The 25,093-nt window shown below is 44.5% G+C and overlaps 1 protein-coding gene across 8 annotated transcripts in view; it reads right to left on the bottom strand.

Moving 5' to 3' along the window:
• Positions 1–25,093, bottom strand: part of TBC1D8 (TBC1 domain family member 8) — a 102,734-nt gene that overhangs the window by 37,784 nt on the left and 39,857 nt on the right. For 3 of the 8 annotated variants that reach the window (XM_045981732.1, XM_045981725.1, XM_045981726.1), the window contains exons 2-4: positions 22,496–22,651; positions 4,593–4,711; positions 372–600 (exon numbers count right to left, since the gene is read on the bottom strand). In XM_045981732.1, coding sequence (XP_045837688.1) covers positions 372–600; positions 4,593–4,711; positions 22,496–22,651 — 504 coding nt within the window. Of the gene's footprint in view, positions 1–371; positions 601–4,410; positions 4,494–4,592; positions 4,712–22,495; positions 22,652–25,093 lie in introns of those variants that run through there. The other 5 variants (XM_045981727.1, XM_045981728.1, XM_045981729.1 and 2 more) reach the window with 4 other exon arrangements.

The raw sequence follows: 25,093 nt of genomic DNA, 5'->3' as shown, positions 1-25,093 counted from the left end.
TCAAGCACATTTAAGAAGCAACAATATGTTCCATTCCTTTAGAAGCATTAGGCTGTCAGTTTTGACAATGTGTTTTCAGAGCAACATAAAGTAAAAAACCTTCAGTAGCTCTACAAAGAGACCTTCACTGAAATGTTTAAGGCAATGGAAAAAAATGAACTCTCAGAAAACCAAAGCCCGTTAGTGGTGGTTGCATATGGAAATAAAACTGTCTGCACACACCATTTGAAGTTAATCAAGTATCGCTCATTTCCATCTCAACTACTCATTTAAAAATCCTTCATGCTCTAGCTCTTCCTCTCATCTCAGACCAGCACTGAGCTTCCCGAGGGTCCGCTTCCCCTGCGAATGGCAGCAGGAGCCTCACTTACGTTCCTTGCCCAGGAAGAAGGAGTAGAAGCAGAGGTGGTTGATGCTGAGGTACAGCCAGCCTTGGCGGGGGACCCTGCCCTTCCAGCAGCAGCAGGAGTAATAGGTGACTAGCTTCTCTGCCTCCGGGAAGTTGAACCTGGCCTCGAACTTCACCAAGGCCTCTCGGAACTTCTCAGGCTCCTCTTCCTGCTCGGCAAGCCTGCTGCTCGTCTCCTCCGCAATCAGAGCCTGACACGCAGAAAGGTAAGGGACCTCTCGTCAGGGAAAGGGACAAAGGGAGAGGCAGGCAGAGGCGGGAAGGGACAGCCAGGCACAGGCCCCTGAGGAGTCTACACTGCCACCAACACCACACACCCACCAGGGGTGGAGAGTGGCGCGCCACTCTGTCTACCACTCAGAAGCAGGGCCATGGTTGGGGGACTGATGAGCTGGGGGTGGGGGGCAGAGAACCCAAGATAAGTCTCTCACTTGGCCACTAACCAGGTATGAGGCTTTGGGCAAATCACCAACTTCTAGGCCTGAGCTTCCTAACAAGTTACTATCGTGTGATACCTCCAGCACTCCCTACAGGCACAGGACAATCGAATTACTGGCTCAAAAGTGAATCTGATGCATCAGCCCTGAAGAACTACCCAAATGTGAGTCACAAGTTAGTCTGTTTTTTGTTTTGTTTTGTTTTGTTTTATGATTCTATTTATTGGGCACCTGGGTGGCTCAGTGGGTTAAGCCTCTGCCTTCGGCACAAGTCATGATCTCAGGGTCCTGAGATCGAGTCCCCCATCAGGCTCTCTACTTGGCAGGGAGCCTGCTTCCTCCTCTTTCTCTCTGCCCGCCTCTCGGCCTCCTTGTGATCTCTATCAAATAAATACATAAAATCTTTAAAAAAAAATAAAAAAAAAAGCTCATGAATGTCTTCCTCATTTGGCTCAAAACGTTTAATAAAAAGCCAACAGGTCCCTGAGACGTGACACCTTTCACTACCACTAAATACTCTACAGTCTTCTACGGTAGAAAAGAAGTGTGTTGGCCAAGGTCATAAATACATCCAAAGCACTCAGGTACACGGGGAGACAAAACAGAAAAGAAAGCATCGGAACGTACAACTGCTTTGTCAACAATAAGTAACAGTAAGGATCCTTTCTAAATCCAGGATAAGGCTGTAAAAGTGCCTAGAATATAAGCTTGTGGCTTCTTCCTAAACGGTGACAACTCACTGAGACAAGATCAGAATTCTGATTCCCCATATTCCTGTGCTTCATGAAAGGCTAGATCCTTTAAGACAAGGTCACTTTGGGGGCTCCTGGATTGCTCAATCTATTACACATCAGGTCATGATCTCAGGACTCTGGGATTGAGCCCCATGCTGGGTTCCCTGCTCAGCAAGGAGCCTGCTTCTTCCTCTCCTTCCCCACCTGCCCCTCCCCTCTGCTCGCTCACTTTCTCCTTCTAATAAATAAAGAAAATCTCCCAAAAAGTATAGGACAAGCCCATTTGATGGGGTGCCAGCATGGCTCAGTCAGTAGAGCGTGAGACTCCTGATGTCAGGATTTTAAATTTGAGCCCCACGTTGTGTGCAGAGATTACTTAAAAAATAAAATCTTTCACCAAAAAAAAAAAAAAAAAGACAAGGCCATGTTGGGGGCATAGCTACCAAGCCTGGACTGTATAAGGTATTTTAGAAAATTACCTGGGGGTTACTACTAAAATAAGATTTTTTTTTTAAGATTTTATTTATTTGAGAGAGAGGAAAAGTGAGAGAGAGATAACAAGAGCACAAGGTGGGAGCGAGGCCTAAGGAGAGGGGCAGAGGGAGAAGCTGATTCCCTGCTAAGCAGGGAGCCTGACAATGTGGGGCTCAATCCCAGGACCCCAGGATTGTGACCTGAGCCAAAGGCAGATGCTTAACCAGGTGAGCCACCCAGGCACCCCAAAATAAGATTTATTAAATGAATCTGAAGTCTGGTAAAATTTCAAGTGCTTCTCATTTCTTTCATTGTTTTTCTTCTTTTCCAAGTTTTATTTAACCAGACATCATTAAATAGAAAAATTATAAGAAAACCAAATAACTTTAAAAGCATGTCTAACATATAAAGCTCCAGACCACGAGGCGTGAAGGGGATTTTAGGAAGCAGAATGGGAGGCACGGGCTCCAGATGCAGCCACGACAATGGTGACCATACAGACCCCTGACTTCCGTGGACTGCAGGGTCTGGTGACAAGTACAACTCTAAGCACAGGGGTTTCTATAAAGCTTGACAGAGCGACCAGCTGCTCAAGATATAAGTAGGAAAGCCCCAATTCTTGATTCCTTTGGATCTTCCCAGAGGAAAGGAAGAACCAACACCACAGAGCGGCCCCACAGATATAACCCCATCTCAGACCACAAGAACCCCTCCACCCCCAGCCCCTGCTCCAGGCCAGCAGCCTCCCTGCAACTGTTGTTTTTCTTTCTTTCTTCTTTTTTTTTTTTTTAAGGCATTTCAGTTTTGATGTGCAGGGGACTGGAATATGACATCCCAAACTGTGCCACTATGGCATAAGGATTATTTTGAGCTGAAGACAACTGAGAAACGGCAGACACCAAAAAGGCTCTCCACCCTCCCCCACTATTTGCCTAAAACAAAGACACCACGACCCATTTGTGAAGGTGCCTCTCTCTTCTGTGCCGGGAAGAGGAGGGTAACTCTAGACTCTGACCAGCACTGAAGAGGAATGCGCCCAGCCAACCTCACAAAAACAGCCCTTCTTCTCTTCCCTTCATTTCTCCCCACATTTACCTTCCCACAGCTGGCTACCCCTGAAAGCCTGAACGCCTTTCTCTTTGTGTTGTCCCTTCCCTAGAAACATACTGTTCTTTGCTGAGATGCTGCATAAGCCCCACATTCTAACCACCCCTGAGTTACTCATCACTGAGTTTTCATGTGTACGCACATTGCACATGGTGATCAACTGTTTTTCTCATCAGTTCGACTTTTGCCAGTTCAATCTCCAGGCCGTAGGAGGAGAACCTAGGAGGCTAGAGGAAAAGCTGCTTCCTCCTCTACAGAAGCTTTCCTAAAGACATTGCAGCAGAAATGAATTTCCTTCCTCCATATTAAAAGGAGAAACTCTAAATCAAAAAACCACCACAGCATACATTAGACAAAGGAGAAGGGAGGCAAGTGCAAAAAACAGCCATGGAAGAGGCATTTCTGTAGCTAAGCCCCAGTGGGGTCTGACCCAAGGAACCAAGCTAGTCAGTCAGACCAGGCAGAGATGGTAACTGACAGACTGGACCAGTCTCCACCACAGCCTGGGTCCACCTGCCAACCCCTGAGGCTAGAGGTGACACCAAGAGGCCACCAGCCAACAAAGCCACACTGCCTGACTCAGGAGACCTTTGGTTCCTACCTGGGGACACAGAGTCCCGGATACCCAAAGGAAAAGAGTATTTCCGCTTTGTCCCTTTAAAACCGAGAATTCATTTTGACACCCTTTACTAAAAGCTGAGGCACTTTTGAGGAAAAAAAGAAACAAAATCAATGGTCTGGGGGATTTCACCGACAGGGAGGAAAACTGTATTATAGACTAATGTGTTAAAGTGTTTAATAAAGGTTAAAATCGGAATGAGAAACAGTCTCCCTCTGCCTGATGGGGCATTGAAAGCACCGGGTACCAATTACGCTGTTGCAATGACAGAGAAGAATGGAACTCACGAGAGATATTCACAGATACCCTCCAAAATAGTCCTGTCTTGCCCTCTCAAAACCTAATTGGTTTTAATTCCATTTAATTAACATAGTTGAAGAATAAACAGCCACTTTGGGGAAGAGGAAAGTGCCAGGTCCAACAAAATAGAATGAAAAGATGTCACAACGGCAAAAAGGTGGGAATAACGAGTTTAAGGAGTCAAGTAACATTTCTGCTCTGCAAAACATAAATGTTGGCATTTTTTTTCTCCCTGAGACAAGAGAGGACCTTCCCTTCTGTAAAGGAGAACAAAAACTTGGGCCCGAGAGCGTGGATTTTCCGGTTTCATGTGTATTTTGCCAGACTGACCATGAAGTTTGACAAGTGACCAGTCCAGCTCCTCTGACTGTGTATACAGCCAAGATGTTCAGTCATGGTGGAGAAAACTGTTCGAATCTGATAAAAAAAAAAAAATGCTACAGTGCTCAAAATGTCATACGGAAGTTCTAAGATGGGGAATTGGGAAGAAGCATTTCAGTCAAAAGACCTACCTTTACCTTCCCCTTGACAAAGCTGGCAATGTCATCCTTATTATCAAAGACAGACAAAGTGTGCAGGAGATTTTGCTCCAGCCAGTCCCAATGCTGGTTTATTTCCTCTAATGTCGCACCTGGGTTAGAACATAAAAAGATACCGAAATTAAAAGTAACTCTTAGACCATGAACTCTTTTTCCAAATATTCCGAAACCTCTGTGATTAAAACATCCTGGTTTCTCACATCCTGGGTCTCAGCAGACAAGGAAGACACCCTCCTTTGAAGCCACAGTGTCCTCTGCCACAGCACTGGGATTTGCAGACACCCCTCCACTGCTACACGGGTAGGCCAGGGGACCCTTCAGGTCATACTCCCGGAACTGCATGTGGACATCCTGTCGGCCTTGCTGATGCCTGGACTTCCTACCGCATCCACTCAAGTGACGGGAACATTCATAATTATGCAGCTGTTCCAAGGGAAACAAGCCCCCTGAAGTGAGCCAATTCCGAACAGTCTCACATAGTTTACCCTGTGAGGACAGGGATCCCTCAAGAGGGACCTCAGCCCAGGGTCACAGAGCAGAGAGCCTTCTGAGAAAGCTCTACTGCTTGCCCAAGGGTGTGGCCACTCGCAACAGGCATCATTAAATACAACAGCAACAACCTAGGGAACTTCCAGGTTTACCAAGCTGTACTTCATATCATTTACAGCAATATCCCTTAAGAACATACATAAGAGATTATATACTAAATGTTTGAAACGTACATTAAATCATATCTAGGAAGTTAATTTCTTTCCAAGGCAATTAAAAAGAAATCACCCCATTACTGAAGCATTAAGCAACACTGTTACCAAAAAGTTTAGTTATTTTAGTATTTCCCCTCGAGAAGACTCCTGCTACTCTCCATTAGACAATGGGCACCTGGGCACGGGGACTGTGCCAGCTCCTAGTGAAGGACCCAGCATACAGCAAGTGCTCGATAAAGTCCCCTGCCTTGAAGCAAGCCCAGGATGGACAAGAAAAGGGACGTGTACATCAGGTGTGTGTAGTAAAGGAACAGATAAACGCCCAGCTAGGAGGACAAGATTTCCAAAATGGGAAGCAGGAGATATTCTAACCTCTAAGAGGTCAAGGGCTACCCAACACCAATGCAGAATAAGCTCACCAATGTGAGAGGCACATTGTGAGAACCACATACCACACGTACAAAAGTCAGACATGCATTTTTTTTAACACCAAACTTTTTGTATGCTACTTGCAGATTTCCTCCCTGCAGAGCATAGCTGCATGGAGGGATATTCCAAAAAGCCTAGGGATAAAAATGCCAGAGAAGAACTCACTGCCGACTTGTGCTTTTAGGATCAGTGAGTATAAAGAACATCTGTGTGAGGACCGATTTTCTGAACCGACAGTTTAGGAAGGAGTCATCAGAGCAAGCCAAGAGAATTCTTCACAAGGAAAAGAGAGAGAGAGAGATCTGGTCTCTCTTCCTCTTCTTATAAGGAATCCCATCATGGGGCCCCACCCTCATGACTTTCCGTAAACCTAATTCCATCCCCACGCCCCACCTCTAAATACTACCACAGAGGGGTTAAGGCTTCAAGATCTGAACATGGGGGAGGAAGATACCATTCAGTCCACACCAATCTACGCAGCTGTACCTCAGCGCCACCCCTCCCCCAACTCTTGCTCTTTAAGGATCAACAGACTGGACATGCAGCCACGTGTAGTTTAGGAGAGCAAGGGGGGGACGTGGTCAGGATCATCTCACTCTCCTCACCCTCCCACCCAGGAGGCCCTTGTGGTTGCAGGAAACCCCCGGCCTTTAAGGCTCCCCATTCCTCTTACAAGGGGGAAAGATCCTTTCAAAACACAAGTCAAACCAAGTTCTGTCAGGCTTCACAGCAGGACTCTCGTGAAGTTTCCAAGCGTCGTCTACCTGAACTCGGGCCCCTCACAATCTGCTTGGTGCCTCACACTCAGTGCTCAGGTCTGCCCACCTCTGGCTTAAGTCTCTGCCGTTCAGTGTCTTCCAATGGCAACCATGTAGGTGTCAGTCACAAAAACACTTCCCATAACTGGGGGAGGGGGTGTCAGCAATGGGGTCTTTCTGGTGGGGGGAGAGCATATCACACCATCTCAAGAGAGTCCTTGGGTCTTCGCTAAAGCCAATAAACTTGCAAGGAACCTTAGGGATGCCTGGACCTCTGCCCTTCTCTTTAAGGCTTACTCCTCTAGATCTTTGTAATTTATTATCTATCGTAAGAAAACCAACTGGTCAGACTATTTAAGGCACAGAATAAATGGGAAAAAATTTTTTGAGTATTTTTTTTTTTGAGTACAGGGTCATCAATCTTTGAGTATTTTTTTTTTTTTAAGATTATTCATTTGAGAGAGAGAGAGAGCATGTGAGCAGGGGGTAGGGAGCAGAGAGAGGGAGAGGGAGGACCAGAAGCGAACTTCCCACTGAGCGTAGAGCCTCCAGAGGGCTCAATCCCAAGACCCCATGACCAAGACCATGACCTGAGCCAAAATCAAGAGTCAAGTGACTGAGCCACCCAAGCGCCCCTTGAGTATGTTTTCATGACCTCCTATTTAAAAAACAAAACAAAACAAAAAACAACCTTGGCAGAATGAGGAAGAACAAGAGAAGGGAGAAGACTCACCTTTGTGACTTTTCTATTCCAAGACTAGCTCACTGCTGTATAAGGAAGACTTCTGAATGAGGAAATAGAGGCTCAAACACTTCTCCAAGGTCATATGTATTGAAGGAAAGGCAAAAGCAGGGTATGAACTCATTCTCTACAACCCTGAAGTACCCTGGTGTCCTCCCATAATAAGCTGCATTTCAATTTCAAAATAACATTTACATAATCCTTACGTCCATTACTCCTATGGCTTGACACTAAAAAAAAAAAAAAAAGTTATTTTGTGTTTATACTTAGAGAAATTCCAATTTCCTGAGCGCATCTTTCTGGATGACATGAAGCAGGTTTTCATCTATCCTGTTAAGCTCATAGGGACAGCACAATTCATTGTTAACAGCTAACCAAGCAGGTCATCCTCAGCTGATAACCACAGACACCATGATAAACACCATAAACAAGCCCCAACACAGTCTATCACATGGAACAAAGACTTGAAACAAAGTCATCAAAATTTTAGGCTTCTATCCTTTCAAAAATTCTTCTACTTATGGGGAGGAGTTTATGTCAGGGGAAGGTAAATTCTAAAACAAAACCACGCCTGCACCTTGAGAGAGAAAACAGGCACACAAATAAAAATCTGTCACTGGGCCACAGTTAGATTTCATCACAATCTACGCTATTCCTGAATACAAGACATAGCTGTATGTCTCTCCCAGCCAAGACAATCAAGATGATGAAACTTTTCCAGCCTACTATCTTCCATTTCCTACAAAAGTTGCCAAATGGCAGGGAAATTTTCCAAACTATAATTTCCTCTGCAGGGAAGTCTTATGATAGGCTTCCAAAATACCGTAAATCAGTACAAACCAACTGCATGTCCCCGGCCCCAAAGGACTAAAAAGGAAAGTCACTCAACAGATCTCACACACCAAAGTTCTAAACCTAAGCTGTAACCAAGCTTCCCAAATTACATGAAGTATCCCATCAGGAGACAGCTTTTTAACAAACAAAGTAGAAAAGAGTATACATGGCACTTTATAAGGCCAATCACTGACTTACAAAATATTTGTTAGAGTTAAGCACACACACATAAATATTTTCTGTCTGTGGGTCATGCTCAAAAAACATTGGAAAGCCACCATATTACAGACTACAAGTGGTGAGAAATGTAAAGAGAAAATAAGAACATGAGAACATGTCACCCACTGAAGCGGTGGAATGATAAAAAGGCTACAAATTCACAGCATAGCAATATTCTCAGTGTTTCTGCTGTGGCCTTCCAAAACGAAGACAGAGGGCAGCTATCACATATGCTGAAGCTCTAATCCCCAATATGACCATATTTGGAGACAGGGCCTTGAACAAGTAATTAAGGTTAAATGAGGTCATAAAGGTGGCACCTGGATCTGAGAGGACTAGTGCCCTCTTAAGAAGAGGAAATGGGCACCTGGTGGCATAATTGGTTAAGCATCTGACTCTTGGTTTCCTTGGCTTCAGCTCAGGTCATGGTCTCCAGGTGGTGAGATCAAGTCCCCAGCTGGGGACTGTGCTCAGCATGGAGTCTGCTTAGAGTTTCTTTCCCTCTCCCTCTCCCTCTGCTCCTACCCCTAGTGCATGCTCTAAAAAATAAACTGAAGAAGAAAAGAAGAAGAGGAGGAGGAAGAGACACCAGGAAGGCCCCACGTGAGGATACAGGGAGAAGACGATCGTCTGCGAGACAAGGAGAGGGGCTTCAGGAGAAACCACCCTTGCCAGCACCCGGATTGCATACTTCTAGCCTCCAGAACAGGGAGCAAATCAGTGTTGGTTTAAGCCACCCCGTCTGTGGTATTTTTGTTATGGCAGCTCTAGAAGGCCAATAGAGCTGTTTAAAACCAAAATTTATAGGAACACTGTGGATTTTAACAGAAATCCAACTGGCAAAATTATACCTTGTTTTATTAAGGCAAAACAAGATTTCTATTGCTGCAGAATAAGGCTTCTATTTCCTAAGAAAATCAAAGTTCAGAGGATCTTAAACATTACCCATACAAGAAGTCAAATCAGACTTGCAAATGCCTATGTAAAACTAAAACACAGTCCTAGAAACCCCAATTAACCACACAACTACCAGGAGTGGTAATTTCTAAATTACTAACTCTAAGGCAGAACGGGCAGAGGTAGTACACACAGGCCGTGTTCTGAATTCTTGGCATGTTTCCAGGCATTTTGTTAGATAGGTCATACACTTGATATTGTTTATCTTAATAAAAATAGCACAAGGTAGGTGGTATTATTTTCTGGGTACGAAAACTTAGGGCAGAGAAGAGCCAAGCCCCAGGCCAGTTCTCCTGGCTGCTAAGGCCTTGCTCTATCCTAACTCACAGTGGAGATGGGAGCCTGGGGAACTGGGCAGGCAGCTCCCAAGAGCAGTCACTTTCAAGCTCACACACACAGCATGTATTCGCCAAGGTTTCCCCCAGAGGTATTTTCAGGAAATAAAACAAGCAGCTCGTTGTCTATACCTACAGCTTCTGCACGAACACAGCCATAAATAACTTGATCCAAGCTTCAGTTTTCAAAAGCAACTGTTTCTCTCTGCTTAATAACTATTCAACTGAATCAAGGGCCTTCTCTAGCTAACCTAAATCCTAATTTACAATGAATGGACATTCCATGTGTCTAGTTAGGATCTGTTTCTTTGGCACAGCACATTTCTCCTCCGTCCAAACACTCGATGTCAACCACCAAATGCCTGGCCTGAAAGCCATACAGACCACAAAGGGACTCATTAAAAGCAACACTGCGAAGGCAGTGTCATTTCTAAATTTCACACAACACTCATCCTAGACAGAATAACTCAGGAGCAAAGAATCTGAGCAAAAAGTCAGAGATGAGCCGGCAAGAGGGCTGAACCAAAGCCTTTCATTTTCACGCCATACGCTCTTCACGTGGATACGCTAACATCAGACCCGTGCCTACAGCAGTATCCCCACACGAACCAGTATCACATCATCACAACTGACCATATTTTTATCCATGGACATCTCACTATATTGTTTAAGAAATTCAATGTTAAACCTTTTTCCCCTAATTTCCTTGGCCTTTTCTGAATTCAAATTAAGGTACTGAGTCCCTAAAAGTACTTGCCATAAGTGAAAAAACCAACCTTCCTGATACTGAAAGTAAAATGGATTTTCAATTTATAATTATAACAGTCATTAAAATGTCCTTGTCTTAGTGCCATTAGAAACGCTGCTCAGAATTAGAAACAAAGGTGTAGGAAAATCTGACCGTTAACCAAAAGGGGGAAAAAAAAAATCAATAGAAACAGGACCAGAAAGGACACAGATAAAATAATCAGCAGACAAGGACATAAAACAGCTATCATAAACATACTCCAAAGTGTTCAAAAAGTAGAGGAAAGCATGAGGATGGTGAGAGACCAAACTGAAGATACAGAAAAAAATCCAAACCAAACTTGTAGGATAGAGAAACAATGTCTGAACTCAGAAATAGACTGGATGAGATTAAAAGTAGGGAACTTGGACACAGTGATTAAAAACTAAAATGAAAAGCAGAAGAAAAAGGATTAACAACAAGATAAATAACAGAGCATCAGTGAGCCCTGGAACAGCAGCAAGCAGACTACTAATTGGAGTCCTGGGATAAAGGGGAGGGGTGCCGGGCAAGAAACAGAGAACAGAAAAAATATGTATATATTTGAAGAAATAGCTAAATTTTTTTCATGTTTGATGAACACTGTAAGCGCACAGGTCCAAGAATCTCAACAAACTACAAACAGAAAAAAGCATCAAGAGATCACATAAATGCACATCTAATTGAACTGCTGAAAGCCAGGGTGAAGGAAAAAGATGATACTTAAAGAGCAACAAAGAATGAGAGCTTTGTCAGAAGCAATGCAAGGCAGAAGACAAAGAACAGTTTTAAAAGTATTAATAGAAAAAAGCTAATTTACGGGTATTTGAAGAAAAGGAGTGAATTCCTGTATAACTTGGGAATAATAAAACCTTCCTAAGCATGCCTCAAAATCATCAAGTATAAAAGAAAGGCATTCTGAATCCCACTACATTGAAAAGCCTTTGCAAGGTAAGCACACCAAAAGCAAAGCCACTAAAGGGCATGACAAATCGGAAAAAGATTTTTTAAATTTCATTTCTCAGACAAAGGCCCAATATTCCTAATGCTTAGACAGTGTCTAAAAACTGAGGGGAGGAAAAGAACCACCCAATAAAAAAAAGACGCAAAGGGTAAGAACAAGGAGTTTCTGAAAACAGCCCTAAACATGAAAGATGCTCGACTTCCTCATAATACAAGGACAGCAAACAAGAACCATGGCAGAAACACCTATGATGTTTGTGGAAATGCCCAAATTTGACAACAGATCCAATGATGAATCTGGGAAAGCAGGTGCTTTCATCCACTGCTGACGTCAGTTTTGTCCAATGGTACAAACCCAATGGAGGAAGGGACATTTAGCGGTATCTGACAAAGGTTCATATGCATTTACTAGAGATGGGATTGCAGGATGGAAAGGGTAACCTACCCCAATGATTCAGCAGCATACGCACAAAATTATTTAACCACCAGGTTATTCACTGAGGCATGGCCGGGGATGAAGACATCACAAACGTCCATCAGTAGAGAACAGGTTGAATAAACTATGGTACTCAGTTCTAAGCAATGAAAGACAAGACAAAACAAGATAATCTCAACTCTGATATGGAATGATTTCTAGGCTGTGGTCTACGTGAACTAAGGCAAGGCATAGAATAGAATATATGTGACCTTTATAAAAGGAGGGTGTGAGAATGTAGAGGATATTTGTAAAACAAACAGTAGAAAGCTTAGCTAACAAAAAAGAGAGGTTTCCCTGTAGCAGAGGGAAGGGGACAGAGAGGGGATAGCAATCAAAGGCTTTTTTACACAGACCTTGTCTATAGATTTTATAGGTCTGATTCAGGCATTACAAAAGAATTTTCCTTTTTTTTTTTAAAGTTAAATCAATAAGGGGAAAAAAGCAATACTTGAGTAAATGAATAGACTTTTCAGGTTACAAAATGATTACACATAGAAAACAGCTATTTTAAACAATGTTGACTATACATCCATAGTTAAATATATTCTAAGGCTAAACAAAGCTGACAAAACTTAAATTTCACTCAGTACTCTTATTATTAATACTGACATCATTTAGATATAGTATGTATGTGGATGTGTGAGATAGTTAATTATGTGAATATTGTTAGAAACCAAGATTTTCAGTGTTCAAGAGAAAAACATAAAATCAAATCTAAGTTATAACTATATAGTTTTACAGTTGAATTAGAAAGTTCATGTGTGAATCACTAAATTCTACCCCTGAAATGAATATTACACTATGTTCACTAGCTAGAATTTACATTAAAATCTTGAAGCATAACAAAAAAGTTAGTATGAACTCATGACTTACTTTTCTTTTTTGTAACACACACTCCTTAGCTCGTATTTCCTGAGAAGCCTAACAAGCAGTGAAAACCCAGTAGCAACGACTGTGCCCTTACACGCCATTCTCCACTAAAAGGAACCAGTGCAACTGGAGAAATAGTGGATGCAGACAGGAGGTAGGAAATGCACAAGGTGAACGTTCCACATCTCACTGGCCCGAGAGCAGAGAAGCACTCAAAGGTGACTGGCAGCAGGACCAAGTGCCAGAAGCCAGAGTAAAGTGTTGAGGGGCAGAGGACGGCACAAGCTCAGTAACATAAAGGACCACAATTAACAGACACACGCTAGATCTATAACAACTGGCTCCTAGGGTTCACCGTACGATACTTCCAACTTCCTGAACTTTGAAAAACGTCATGATAAAATACTGGGAGAAGTACTTGAAATTTTAAGACAATGCTAAAAAGGGACAGGGAGGGAAGAAAAAAAAAAAAATTCACTTGTCACCACTGCCGATCACCAGGGCACCAACTCCTCACACTAACAAGAGGCAATGAAAGGACCAATGTCAGCATTCCCCTCCTCCCTTTTCTAAACGTTCCATGTCTCAAGGTCACCAAGTAGTCCCAAATTATGTTCAAGTTCTCCTATACAGTCAAGCCCAAGCTCACAACTATAAAACAGCACATCAAATTGGGGTGGGAGGGTGGGGAGAAATCACGACCTTGTGATATGTAGAGGAAAAAGTTAATAGGGCATCAATAGGGCAGGGTTTAAAATGGGCCAAACCACTAGAGGAAAGGTTGATGGGGAAGAAGGCAATTAAAAGCGGCCACCTGAACTCATTAACTAACCAAGTACCTTCCAGTTTGGAGCACAAACGAAGAACTAAGAAAGGAGCTGAGCCATACCTTGAGGAAAGAAACAGAAACATAATGCACAGGACATTCTACGTAAAAAAAAAAAAACAAAAAACACTGGCCGAATTTCTTCACCAAGTCAATCACTTGGGGGGAAAAAAGTTAGGCGGAAGAGGGGGAATGAAGGATTTCCTGACTAAAGGAGACAAAAGAGACACAGCCACCAAATGAGGTGTGTGGCCCTTGTTGAATGTGGATTAAAACCACCCAGATCGGGCCCCCACGTGGCTCAGTCCTTTAGCGTCTGCTTCCGGCTCGGGTCATGATCTCAGGGTCCTGGGATGGCATCCCACATAGAGCTCCTTACTCAGCAGGTAGCCTGCTTCTCCCTCTGCCTGCCACTCTCCTTGCTTCTCCTCTCTGGCTCTGACAGAAAAATATATAAAATCCTTTAAAAAATAAATAAATCAGTGGGTGAAAAGAAGGCACAGAGAATAAGAGATAATGCAAAGTAGGCAAAACCATGAGCCCAAGATTTTACATTATGATCCCAAGACATCTGCTTCCTGATCCCAACACATGGGCCTGGAAGACGCAATTACACTGTCCTCACTACTTTGGGGTAGGTCTGAAAATCTTCCTAACAAAAAGCACTTTAAAGAGCCCTCATTAACAAAAAAGTCATCAACTTGGATAAACTGACCTCCACACCTAGGAAGAATACTCTGTAAAAGACTTCGGAAAAATTTACGAAAGCAGAGCAAGAAATGAGGATGAAGGATTTCACGTTCCCTGCATTTTCCTTATTATTTTTTCGATCAGGATGACTCCCAGTCCCAGGCAACTCAGATGCGTCAGGTTCTAGCACAGGTCCCAGAAGCCAGGGCAGCAGCAAGCCCTGAAGTGAGGCCCCTAGGCCGCAGACAGCTTCCGTGGCCTGAAAGTCACATGAAGGGAGCAGAACAACAGACACAGGCTGGCAAGGCCTGCAGAAGGGCTCCCAGCACCAGAGTGGGTCCAGAGCCTGCTGCTCTCACAGTCTGCCTTCGCTTTTGATCAGTAAGGAACCATGAATTAAAAGTCATTTGCCAAAGTCATCTTAGTTGGAAACCCATGCCTCAGTCAGTCTCCCCACATCCACTAAAACCAAATGCCTGCCAAGATCCCCTCCGGCTGGTTTCTTCTTTCCAACAAGTCGTGCTCTGCGCAGATGCTAGGCAATGTGAAGGAAGCCAGAGAAACGTCAGATTCCCAGCTTCAAGCCTTTAGATTTTATCCAGGTCACACTTATTCCGAAGTAGGTCAAATAACAAATCAGGATTTAGGTAAGGAGAGACTTCATGCAGAAGAACTGTCTCAAGAGGGAGACAGGCAGCCTGTTGCAACAGAGGGAGGGGGCTTTGGCTACCTGGAGAACACAGACCCTGGGGCCTGCAAGTATCTACCTCGGTTCAAAAGCGTCTTTTAAACAGCACTTTTGACCTTCAAATTTAAAAGTTACATGCAGGCGTTGCCTGCTTTTTAAAATCATTAGAAGCAGCATCCCTAAGGGATGAACATCTTCCGGGGGTTTAATTCTTTGAGCATAAGCAAAATTGTCTAAAACAGTAGGAGCCTGGTGACACACACTCGCTGGCTGAAAAGAAGCATTAGCCACGGCATGCCTCAGCCATTTCCAAGTGAAAATCCCACATGGAAAATGCCAGCTAGTGCTGTTCAAGGAAATCCCAAGCAACTAAAGGCAAACCCGCCAACTCACATTGAGTGGCCTCAGAGTATGCACCCAGAAACAATTCTAACTTTCCTCCTGCAGGGCTGCGTCCCAGTCTTTCCTTGAAGTGCACAGTGAGTTCTGTTCTGGAAAAAAGATCTGGCTGGCACTTGCACAAAGTTCACCAAGACACTAATCTGATCCACCCTGGAACATTTCCTCCCATAATAAAATTCTCTCTCCAAAGACAAAGCAAACAGTGGTGCAGAACAGGAGAAACTAAAAACGCCAGCCGTGGTCAAGGGCAGAGATAAGAAAGAAATCAGAAAGAACACTCTGAGAACGTTCTAGAAGGACCTGTGCCTGAGCCACCGGTGAGGCACTCCTGACGCAAGATGTGGCCCTGGCAAGTTACGAAGCAACTTAGGCCTTGCTTCCTCCCTCCTCAAAGTCAGTAACTGTGCCTACCTATACGTTGTTGAGGGGAACAAATGAGGAAAGTTTGTGCAAAAGGAAAGTAATTTTTAAGCTGGAAAGCCTAACTCCTGAGAGTCTCGATTTTAAAAAAATATATGTCATACATTTTCATTAGCAGAACAACTACAGTTTCCTATAATATAAATTTTGAAAATTTCAAAACCGTGTATTTTTTTCATTTTCCACATTGAAAATACTAAGTTTTTTTCTCAAACTACATATTTACCCCCTCCCGAGATACAGGTATGCCTCTGACCATCCAGGCGGGTCTCTCTCTCGAAACTGCTTGAAATTCTCTGCACTCTACTGGTGTAAGGTGGTATCATGGTGTCATCCTGCTCACCTACTTACTTTCTCCTGGTTTTCCTGCTCTCCCTCATTTCACTCAAAACCATGCGACAAGATCTTGCTAAGAAGGTGAAAACTTTGCACTTCTCTTGTCACAAACAGTCACAAAAGTAGTAGGGCACTCTGGAGTCCAAAATCAGATCTGTGAAGCCATGAGCATTATTAAAAGATGGTCTGTACAAAGGTTTGACGAGTTCCTCGGAAAGCTCCTGCTCTCCTGGCCGTGTTCCATCCTGTCTCTACGCAAGGCAATCAAGTCCTCTTTCAGTAACCAGAAAAGACAATCCACCCCACAGCTCAATTAATCAATGTTAAAAGGAGTCTAATTCTTACATCATCAGTTTAACTCCTGGAAGGAGTGACGCAGACAATCCAGGGTCTCCCCTGGGTTTCCTCTACTTCCCAGAAACAAGGCAAAGACAGTAAGTAACTCAGTGTTCAGGGTCACGGTAAAGAATACCATACGTCAGCAACACAGCAACAGCACAGAGAGTCACCTACCAAGAGGAACATGCAATGACACATCAGTAACTCACAGCCTGGGCTTTTCAACTGCGGAACAAAGCACAGGCTGAGACATCAGAAGAGGAAACCCCAGCAAAGTCTCCTTGCTCCTCCAGGGCCCCCAAGAGCCCCTCGTGTCTAGGTACCAATGCCATCAGAAGCTGACCTACCCCAGGCTGGAGCCCTGGACTGCTCCTCTCCTCACTCCGCTCTTCCCTCCTCTCCCGACCCAGACCAGGAACTGGCTCCTGGGATGTGACTCTTCTGGTCCCAAACACCACGGCCTTGATTTCTCCTCTGTGCTGATCATTATATCCGATTTCAAAGGGAAAGTCCCCATGCAATAGGTTACCGCAGCCTTAAAAAGAGCCCCAAGGACGTGACACTGGCCCCAAAAAGACAAATACTGTGCCACTCCACTTCAGTGCCACTCCTCAGAAAGTCAGATCCATAGAGACAGCAAGCAGAATGGGGGCTGCCAGGGGCCGGCGAGGAAGCAACAGGGACACTGGGAGCAGACCTTCAGTTTGTGCAAGTGAAAAAGCCCTGGAGTGGGTTGTGGTGATGTTCACACGACAGTGTAATGTGCTTAATGCCACTGAACTACACTTAAAAATGGGAAGATGGCGAATTTTAGGTTATATATATTTTACCTCAATGAAAAATGGTTTAGGGGGTTTGTTTGTTTTTTAAAGAAAGCAAGACCCCTGTTTTGCAAGTTTTTCTACTGCTCAATGGTCCTGGCCCCTCGTTACAAAGCTCCTGACCCAGGGCCTCGCCCAGCATGGAATATCCGTGCCCTGGCTTCTCAGAAAGGACCCAGAGATCTTGTTGGCGACTGCATGCCCCACCTCCCACGCCTTACGGACAGGAGACTTAAGTGCTGAGCCCGTTACCTTCTTTGACTAACAGACTACTTACTCACCCCCAAAGCAGGAGTCCATACTTGACTGCTCTGGCTTATTTGCACGCCTACTGTTTGCGGAATACCACACTCTATCCTGGACCCTGGAGGGTTAGCGGTGGGCAGGACCCTGAGAGAACTTTTTAATCTTCATTAGAGGGCAGACCCAAAAGAAAAAAAAAAGAGAAGTGAAGTAACAGCAGTGCAAGTGCTGGAAGGGCCCCACCAGCAGAGGGGGAAGCAGTTGGAGGGGTGTGTAGGCAGAGGTGGGGTCTCTTGGAGGGGGCATCTGGGCACCAACTGAAAAGTAGGGCACAGCCCTCCACACCCTTCTCTTACACAAGTCCTCACCACACTCATCATGCATCTTTTATCCACTGAGGACAGTGAGGTTTATAAAGCTTTTAGATTCCTTGGTCCATGTAAGTCAAAAAATAATAGCAACTTATCCTTATCCCCTTCTGACCACAATCATCCACAGATTTGCTGCCAAGTAATAGTGTGCACCCAGGGGATTATCTACCTAGCTCTTCCACCTCTGCTTAAAAACAAGCAGAAAAAAAAAAGGGAAGAAGAAAAAGAAAACTCTTCTCGAAAGCTCTCCTATAGTCCCCGTGCACTGCCGTGCAAAAATCAAATGAAGATATAAATCATTCTTGCGTGCCACTCTTCCTGTTCCTGCCCACGTCCTGGTGCCGCCCAGGCCCTTCCTACAGTTTTTGTTTTTGCTTTGTCAGAGACTTAAAACCCTGGGCAGGGATCCTTTCTCAATGCTCAAGACACAATAAAATATTAAATATGGTGAGTCAATATCACAGTGCAGGATGCCCAAGTAACTCCCAGGAGAGGCCTAAGTATCTCCATCAATACCACAAGCCCAGGATACAAATACCCTCCCTGCCCTCTCTTCCCCAACCCAAGAGAAGCAGCGCTCGAAAGAACCACTGCTCACACAGGGGACTTTCTGTGGCCAATACAGCAGAACGTGAAGCATCCCAGACCTGCCACGGATTGGGTCCAAGGCAAACCCTCAGCCAAGCAGAAACTAAAGGGAGCAGATCCTGGCTCAAGAGAAAGAACATTCGAGGAATTCAACCTGCTCAGGACTGCCAGGGTGGGGTGGGGCAGGGGGCGAAGTGGGTAGGGAGAGTGTAAGCTGCTGCAACCTTTATGGCACGCAGTTTGGTGATACATGGACAGATGGCCTTAGAAAGTACATCCCCCGGCTGCGGCAGAACTTCCTTACTGCGTGCTGGTCAAGGGTCTTGCCGCCTCCTACTTTCCTAATCCTCATTCCAGCTCTAGCTGCCACTTCCGGGTTGCTCTCTGGATTCCCCAGGGCCCCGTGAAGCCGGGTGGAGGGAGACCATCCTTCACACGCTCACTCACAAACCCCGGACACCAAGCATGAGTCTGGTACGTGGCAGGCACCTAACATTTCACATGAACATGGGGGATTGAGAAGGATCCTGAAATATTCAAGTGATCAAATACTGAAAAATCAGAACTAATTAAGCATCTAATAAGGGACTGGAAGAGTCAATTAGGCTACAGCCATCAGGTTGAGGGCTGTGCAGCCATAAATTCGCTGCGGTCTGAGAAGTTCCATGAACCCCGAGTGGCTACTGTAGAACCTCTCCCTGCCCTAGCCACACAGATTCAGGAACTGAGCAGGGTCCCCCCTCTGCAGACTCCCCAGAAACCAATCTAGTGAGGAGACAAAACTCTAGACGTTCACATCAAAAGCCCCAAAGCCAGAGCAAGACCCACTGTCTGGCCTGGGGCAAAGTGACAGGAGAGAAACCAGAGAGAAACTGGAGAAAGGACAGGGGCTTGCTGTCTCACACCCCATATCCAGCCCAGCAGCACACCTGTCCTCTCCACTCTGTCCCCAAAATACTAGTCCTACAGTCCTCCCATGTTGGTGCAAATGCCACAGGGTCAGTCTGAGAGGACCATGTCCAAGCATGAGTGGGGTGCAGAGGAAGAGCACAGCAACCAAACCAACACCTGGCAGCAGAAGAGGAGAAACAAAGGAGCACACGGTGTTCTGAAGACAGGGACTGTGTCCTAGAAGGAAAACAGAAGCCTCAAGGAGGAAAGGGAAATTCTCATAAATGCTTCATGCGGTAAGACAGCAAGAATGTGAACTCAGGAAAATAAGAGTGCCAAGATGAGAAAATAAAACAACAGAGAAAAGGGAGAGGAGACATCCAAGAAAATGATGGGAACACAGCCAAATAGAGGGACACCTGGGTGGCTCAGTCAGTTGAGGATCCGACTCTTGATTTCAGCTCAGGTCATGACCTCGGGGTCCTGAGATCGAGCCCCACATTGGGCTCCGCGCTCAGCATGGAATCTGCTTGAGATGCTCTCTCTTCTTCTGCCCGTGCTCACGTGCTCTCTCTCTAAATAAATTAAGTTAAAACACAGCTGAATGAGTGAGTTAAAGCAATGAAGTGTGGGATTACATGGCTGAAAACAGAATTATTCACTCAGAAAAGGATTATGGACAGCATGCAGGATGCTAGTTGAAGAGACAGATAAAAACAAGAATGAAGGGGCACCTGGGTGGCTCAGTGGGTTAAAGCCTCTGCCTTCAGCTAAGGTCATGATCTCAGGGTCCTGGGATCAAGCCCTGCATCAGACTCTCTGCTCAGCAGGGAGCCTGCTTCCTCCTCTCTCTGCCTGCCTCTCTGCCTACTTGTGATCTGTCTGTCAAATAAATAAATGAGATCTTTAAAAAAAAAAAAAAAACAAGAATGAAAAGTAGACAAGTTATCCAACAGAAAGAATCTGAAGTAGGGATTCCAATAAATGGAACATTAAACACATTTTTAAAAAAATACACATAGAGAACAAGAAAATTTCCTGAAGTGATTAAAGAAATCAATCTGTATACTGAAAAAGCACACTGAATTCCAGAAAAACTTAACACAATGCGCTCGAAGCAGTAACAGATCACAACCAAGTTACTAAACTACTTAACCTCAAAGATACAGATAGTTATAGGCACGAGGAGCACATCACCCATAGAGGGTAAAAAGGAGGAGAAAAAAAAAAGACCAGCCTGAGATTTCTCTCATTGCCTTGTTAAATACAGGAAGACCCTAGAGTAATGGCCACTGTGCTCTAGATGGCCAGAGACTATCACAACCAGCCAAGGTGTTACTCAAGTCCAAAAGCAAGGGACACATCCTTGTAAATGTGAGACATTACTGGGAGAAGAAAACAGGAATCTACGCAATCAAGACATTAGCCAAAATTGGGTGCCTGTGTGGCTTAGTCGGTTGGGCATCAACCCATCCGACTCTTGATCTCAGCTCAGGTCTTGATCCCAGGGTTGTAAGTTCATATTGAAGTAGGCTCCATATTGGAGATGGAGTCTACTTAAAAAGAGAGAGAGAGAGAGAGAGAGGCCAAATTAAAGATTCTATATTGGGAAAACCATACCTGAGTAAAAGCATTAGATCCATTTAAATAGAGGACAGAGCCAAAGAACGATGGACAGCATGGTGACAGACAGAATGAAAAGTACAACATGAAGTTAATAACACATTTTTAAATGAGAAACTGGAAAGGAAGGGGGAAGAATAAGAATGCTGGCATGCTTGTCCTCTCAGCTGGGGAGTGAAAGCAAATGGTCAGAATTGCAACACTGCTTTAAAAAGCCACAATCCTAACCCTGAAGAGATTTCACAAATCTCTTCCCTTAACCTTCCATGAACCTTTTAGAAAATAAGCTCTCGTGTTAAGGAAACATTTATTTTTGAACTTTAACATTTCTCTGGTTTTACTTCAGCTTCTGGTTTACTGAGATCAAGTAAAAATGTAATACTTTTGTTCCAAAATAGCATTGTCAATTATTAGCACTGTAATTATTTTATTACAAAATAGCAGGCTGCATTTTCACAAAGATACTTCTGTCTTCAAAACAATCATCATCCCTGCCCTAAAAGCAGTATAAAGTGTGCAATGAGGTGAACCCAGGGTGACCAGAGGTTAACTTTGGGTGGCTAGGATGTGGCGTGAGACACATTCTCTTCTTCGTACTTGTCAAGTGTTGATGGATCATATCAAATGTGTGCCGTTTTTATGATTTTATACAAATACAGAAGGATTCATCTTAACTAGAACAAAACACAACAGACTGGGGGAAAAAAAATACCAAGATGTTAGCAGTGCTTAGAATTGGATGGTGGATATGTTAAAAATTTTCTTCTCTGTCTTTGTATTTTTCCAGGAAAAAAAAAAACTGATGTTAAAGAACGTGCAGTAATGGAAATATATGGTACCTAGTGAAGTGTTAAGAGAAAAAACAAAATTAGAAGTCCCTATGTATATTAGCCCATGTACACAGAAGAGTGATCAGCACTGGTAGAGGGGTATGGAAGATTTCCTTGTCCTTCTCTCTTACCAGCTTAGCTTCTGGAAGGTGAACATTTATGACTTGAGTAGTTAAAAAGACGCATCTTATTTTTGTTTTTGAATGGAAGGGTCTCCTCAGATACAACGATTCCCAGCCCCCGAGATGCTGGTGTAGCAGGCAGACCATTAGATTGTGTAGGAGGACTGAAACCCCAGATGAAGAGGGTGAGGGGATTCTGAAATTCCCATGGGGCACAGAAGTCCAGTGATGCAGCATAAATGTGGGACAAGGAGGGTGAAGACTGCCCTCAGTCAGACACAGACCTCAGATGCTTCCCCTGTCCCATTACCACAGGTGCACACACCCAGGAAGACGTTCATTAGGTCAGAAACAAAATTAAGGAGAAAAGGGCTCCGTTCATACTCAATGAGATCGAGCACCTGGGAATAACACACCACGCAGAAGCCTGGCATGCCCAAGCTAAGGTGCCCAAGCATGTAGTCTTTATGTGCTTTTGATGGCTGGGAAAAAAAAAAGAAAAAGAAAAAAAAAGAGCTCATAAAAGCAGATGAGTTACTAAAAGGAGTTACCTTCAAGCTTCACCAACATGCAGATACTCAGCATGCTTAGACCGTAAGGTTTGGAATATTCCAACTGGAACAAAACTCACCAGTGGCTATGGCCCAGTAAACGTCTGATCCACTCAGTAACTCACCACATGCTATGGGAGAATAAACCTGGGACCCAGGCACCTGAAGCAGAATTCGAAATGGAGCGACCCGGGCATTGGAGTCCAGCACTGCATCCAGAGCACCTACCAGGCGACCTTCAAAAGAAAAAAGAAAGGGCACCTCTGAGCAGGGGGACCGACTAGCTGCCTACTTCCTGCAAACAGTTCAGTTGGCATCTAGACTCGACAGTGGAAGGCAGCAGACTTGGGTCAAGTTCTTCAACTCAGCTCTCAGGAGCCTGAGCTTCATGAGTCCCAGGGCTCGGGCTGCCTAGTACCAGTCACCCAACATCTGGAACAGGGCCTGACATTAACAGGCCCTCAGTACAGATTTGCATAATCTAATGACCAGAGGGAACAAGTGGCCCTAGACAAGTCATCTAACCTGCCTGCTTTCCTCGGCATCTCCATTACAGAGGCAACATGTCTCCGTATGGAAGAGCTGGGATCTGTAGTCAGAATGCCTGAATCATGTCCCAGCTCTCCAGTGTGACCTTGGACAAGTTACTTAACCTCTCCATGCCTTGGTCCCCTTTGTAAAAGGGAATAATCACAGTATACCTACCTCTAGGGTAATTGTGAGAATTAATATATGCAACATTCAAAAGGTCTTAGACTATTTATTGCCTGAGTGTAAGAAGTACCGTTATTATACCATCCTCTCAAAGGTAGATGAATAATCCTTGCCTACTCCAGAAGGGGACTGTAAGAAGCAAATAATAAGCTGAGCCCTTCACAGACCATAAAGCATACAAAGTAAAGGTTTATCATTCTGTTGTAATGAATATCATCATGAATCCACAGCAAACACAGAAACACACACCCACACACACCAGGTGGCAGACGATTTTATATTGTCCCACTGCTGGTAGGAGTGTTTGCCAAGCTTCTGCACTATAAAGTTACTCCTTTTTCCCTTTGTAATTAACAAGTATTCTGTGAAGTACTTTGAAACTATGTTTCTCGTTAAATTTTCAACTCATTTATTTCTATCAGTATGGTTTCGTGTTTTCCTACTTTATCCAGTCTAGTATTACAATTATTTTGACGTTCGCACGGTCTCTGACTTGGCCGGTGGAAGCCCCTTCAAGCTAGTTGCCGTGTCCTTTGGACATGTCCCCATTACTCCTTCTACTTTCTGGCATGGTCAAATAACCCCAGTTCATCCTATTTTTCTTCCTGCTCTAGCCCTGGAATCAGCCATTTCTCCAAGAAGCCCTGCTTTGTTCAGTGAAGAATAGTATTTAAAAGGCAAGATCTGGGAGCCACGTACATTTACTGCTCTGGGGGTGCTTGCTCCCAGAACCCTCAGTGGACAGAGATGCATGGATATGCATATATGTATGGGTATATGTGTGTTTTACATATGTATACACAAGTACTCATTAACAATTTTATCTTTGTGCTGATTTTATACTTAAAAACGGAGTTCACACCAGTACCTCCAATGGCGATCACATACCACGGTGTTCCAGTTTCTTTCCACATTTGCAACTCTCTTCTCCAACACCTGGGAACCTGGCTTCCATTGTTCTTAATGTATTTACTTTTCTGATCAATCCTGTTGCCCCAACGTCCCCTTTCTGACAGATGCCCTCTTCACCCTGTTCAGGCTCCGACTGTCCACCCACCCCACCCATACAATCACCTTGACCTGTCCTAATTAATGGCTTGAGGGAAAGAAGGAAAGGTACATGACCTTTTTATAGCAATTATTCCTTACGCTGCTCAGAATTTTTGCCCCCTTACTGGTTTGCACTTGACTTACAGATAATTGAGAGGGGCTGAAAGCTGTCAGGTGGATTAAGAGGCTGTTACTTTAGGGGCGCGTGGGTGGCTCAGCGGGTTAAAGTCTCTGCCTTCAGCTCCGGTCATGATCCCAGAGTCCTGGGATCGAGCCCCGCATGGGGCTCTCTGCTCAGCGGTGAGCCTGCTTCCTCCTCTCTCTGCCTGCCTCTCTGCCTACTTGTGATCTCTCTCTCTGTCAAATAAATGAATCAAATCTTAAAAAAAAAAAAAAAAAGAGGCTGTTACTTTAACACAGAACCAGCACAGCTGCTGAGGGAGGCTCTGTGATTAAAGCAGGGGGTGGGGGCGGGGATATACAGTTAAAGATGCATTGGTCCAAGACTGACAGAACATGTTTGTGTGTCAAAGCCTGGAGGGGGGCGTGAGTGACAGGGAAGTGGAGGGACACTAGAAAGGTGCTAAAAACCCCACCCATCCCACAGGCAGACTTAGCACTTCCCAGTTTAAGAGATCAGTTGTAAAATCCGCATCTAGTTTGCTAATAAGACAAACCTGAGCAACAAAAGAAGGAAGTGAGAAGGGTGGGAAATAACAGCATGAACACAGCACCCAAGCAGTCTTCTTGATCCGAAAGAGTGATTTTTTTCTCTTCAAGACCCAGGAGTTTTTCCAGTGATCAGGACGTCTTATACCAACACAACCAACTTGGTACCGAACTTGAGGGGTGGGAAGGCGGGGAGGACAGCAATGACGCGAACAAGGGACTTCTAGCTTCAGCTCTGCCCTGTA

The sequence above is a fragment of the Meles meles genome, chromosome 16 (genome assembly GCF_922984935.1).
Source record: "Meles meles chromosome 16, mMelMel3.1 paternal haplotype, whole genome shotgun sequence".
NCBI classification, from domain to species: domain Eukaryota; kingdom Metazoa; phylum Chordata; class Mammalia; order Carnivora; family Mustelidae; genus Meles; species Meles meles.
This window is presented reverse-complemented; position numbering and strand designations above follow the sequence as displayed.